The sequence below is a fragment of the Babylonia areolata genome, chromosome 21 (assembly GCF_041734735.1).
Source record: "Babylonia areolata isolate BAREFJ2019XMU chromosome 21, ASM4173473v1, whole genome shotgun sequence".
Lineage (NCBI taxonomy): Eukaryota > Metazoa > Mollusca > Gastropoda > Neogastropoda > Buccinidae > Babylonia > Babylonia areolata.
The window spans coordinates 52,053,788-52,056,287 of NC_134896.1; the positions used below are offsets into that span (position 1 = coordinate 52,053,788).

Consider the following 2,500-nt stretch of genomic DNA (forward strand, 5'->3'; position numbering starts at 1 on the left):
ATTGATTTACGTTGTTTACCGGTGACATTTAGGTTATTGATTTATGTTCGTATTGTCGTGGTTTTGGTGGTGGTTGTTTTTTCGTAGATTTTTTTTAAAGTGATTAAATTTTTTTCTTTCTGTTTTCTTTGTTCTTCTTGAACCGGGAAAAACCAACAACATCATTATTATAGGGACATGTTTCAGGCGTGCATGCTCACCGCCTGTTTGTCACTCACTTCCGTGTTGATTCAGCTAGTCTTTAACTCACTCAGTACGGCCAGTCCTCTCTTCTCCTCTACACAGACCCCTCGGATGTCCAGTGGGTATCTGAATGACCCAACCTTTAGCTTCCGTCGTCAGAATTGTGGTATTCTTTGTCAACATTCACGTCTTCAGTATAAGAGCCTTCCGCTTGCAATATTTGATGATGGTAATTGGGGTGAAACGCTGTTAACGTCGTCTCTTTCGCCGTTCGTATGGAAAGAGTTAATCTTTACCTTCTGTTATGGATCTGTTGACACAGAAGGCTTGGGCCTGTTCGTCCATTTCTTCTTTCATTCTCTCACTCCCCGTCACTCCTTCACTCACTTGCACAGACCTTGTGAAGTGTCAGGATTGGATATGGAATAGTTCACCAGTGAGTTAGGTATTATCCTCGGAAAAAATGAGAATAAATAATCTGTCAGTGTCACCTGGATGTGCTTTATGGTACAGTCAGTAATCTTGCCGAGATTTGGTGAGAAGAATTAAGGGATTGTGCTGGTTAGCTCACTGACTGACTGACTGACTTACTCACTCACTCACCCACCCTCCCACCCACCCATATTTTTATTTCCTGACACACTACCAGCAACATGACTTGAATTGACTCCCAGACCAGACTACCAGCAACATGACTTGACTCTCACTCTACCAGCAACATGACTTGAATTGACTCCCACACTACCAGCAACATCACTTGAATTGACTCTCACACTACCAGCAACATGACTTGATTTGACTCCCAGACTACCAGCAACATGACTTGAATTGACTCCCATACTACCAGCATCATGACTTGAATTGACTGCCAGCAACATGACTTGAATTGACTCTCACACAACCAGCATCATGACTTGAATTGACTCCCATACTACCAGCATCATGACTTGAATTGACTGCCAGCAACATGACTTGAATTGACTCTCACACAACCAGCATCATGACTTGAATTGACTCCCACACTACCAGCAACATGACTTGAATTGACTCTCACACTACCAGCAACATGACTTGATTTGACTCCCACACTACCAGCAACATGACTTGATTTGTCACACACACACACACACACACACACACACACACACACACACACACACACACACACACACACACACACACACACACACACACACACACACACACACACACACACAGAGTCACCATCACCATGTCCCCCCTACAGGTGGGGAAGCCCCACACTGCCAGAGAACGCCAGCGGATCCTGGCAGACCGGAAGCGCCGCCTGCAGCAGAGCCGCGAGGAGCTGGAGAGGATCCGAGAGTCCAACATCGACATGGGCCTGAGGCTGGAGCCCATCCGCCCGGCCACCCGCACCCCCCACCTCCACAGCACCCCCAGCCAACGGATGAGCACCACAGCCACCACCACCAACAACAACGGCAAGCACCCTCCCACCCCCAACAGCTCCGAGTCCTCGCGGGATTTCCCCATGCACCGTGGGGTGGACTACTTCATGAACAACGGCGACCAGCTGTCCATGGAGGAGATGATGTGTCGCGGCTTCTCCCAGTGGCTCTCCGATAACTTCTCCACCGCCAGCAACTCCCAGCCTGGGAGCCGTCCGGGGGGAGAGATCGTCGTGGAGGGGGCAGGCGTGGGAGCGGGGGGCAAGCCCGCGGAGAAGGCCGAATGCAGTCCCCAGGACGTCAGCGGGACCTCCTCCACCAGCGGCGGCGTGCAGCTGCCGGACATCGTGGCAGAGCGGGTGAGGAAGAGAGGGAGGAGGAAGGACAGGACCCTCCCCGACACGGGGACCAGCACCCTGCAGGCTGGGGCCCACAGCAACAAGAAGGTCCACTTTGCTGAGGGTCTGCCCTTCATCAGGGGAAGCAGCCTTCAGGTCCCGCCCCAGAATACCACCAAGCAGGAGACAGATTCAGCTTCCAGACCCATGCCCACGTCCAAAGCAGCAGCAGCAGCAGAAGGAGGAGGAGGAGGAGAAGGAGAAGCGGGAGATGATGGTCTTGAGGAAGATGCTGAGATGCTGGAGGCCATGCTGAAGCCGCCCTGGACGGCCCCCGTGATGGAGCGGTCCCTGACCTCCATGACGCCCAGGGCCAAGAACTGCCGGCCCCTGTCCATGCCCAGGATTGACATCGTGTCGGAGATCTACGATGAGCTCATCGTCAAGACCATCCAGTCCTTCCTGGCGAGGTAGGGGGGTGACTGGAGCTGGTTGCTGTGTGTGTGTGTGTGTGTGTGTGTGTGTGTGTGAGGAGGGTGGGGGGTTGGC

At 52.5% G+C, this 2,500-nt stretch overlaps 1 protein-coding gene across 1 annotated transcript in view; it reads left to right on the top strand.

The window, feature by feature from the left end:
• Nucleotides 1–2,500, top strand: part of LOC143296055 (uncharacterized) — a 10,078-nt gene that overhangs the window by 3,015 nt on the left and 4,563 nt on the right. Inside the window, exon 2 of the mRNA XM_076607803.1 lies at nucleotides 1,430–2,421. Coding sequence (XP_076463918.1) covers nucleotides 1,430–2,421 — 992 coding nt within the window. The remainder of the gene's footprint in view (nucleotides 1–1,429; nucleotides 2,422–2,500) is intronic.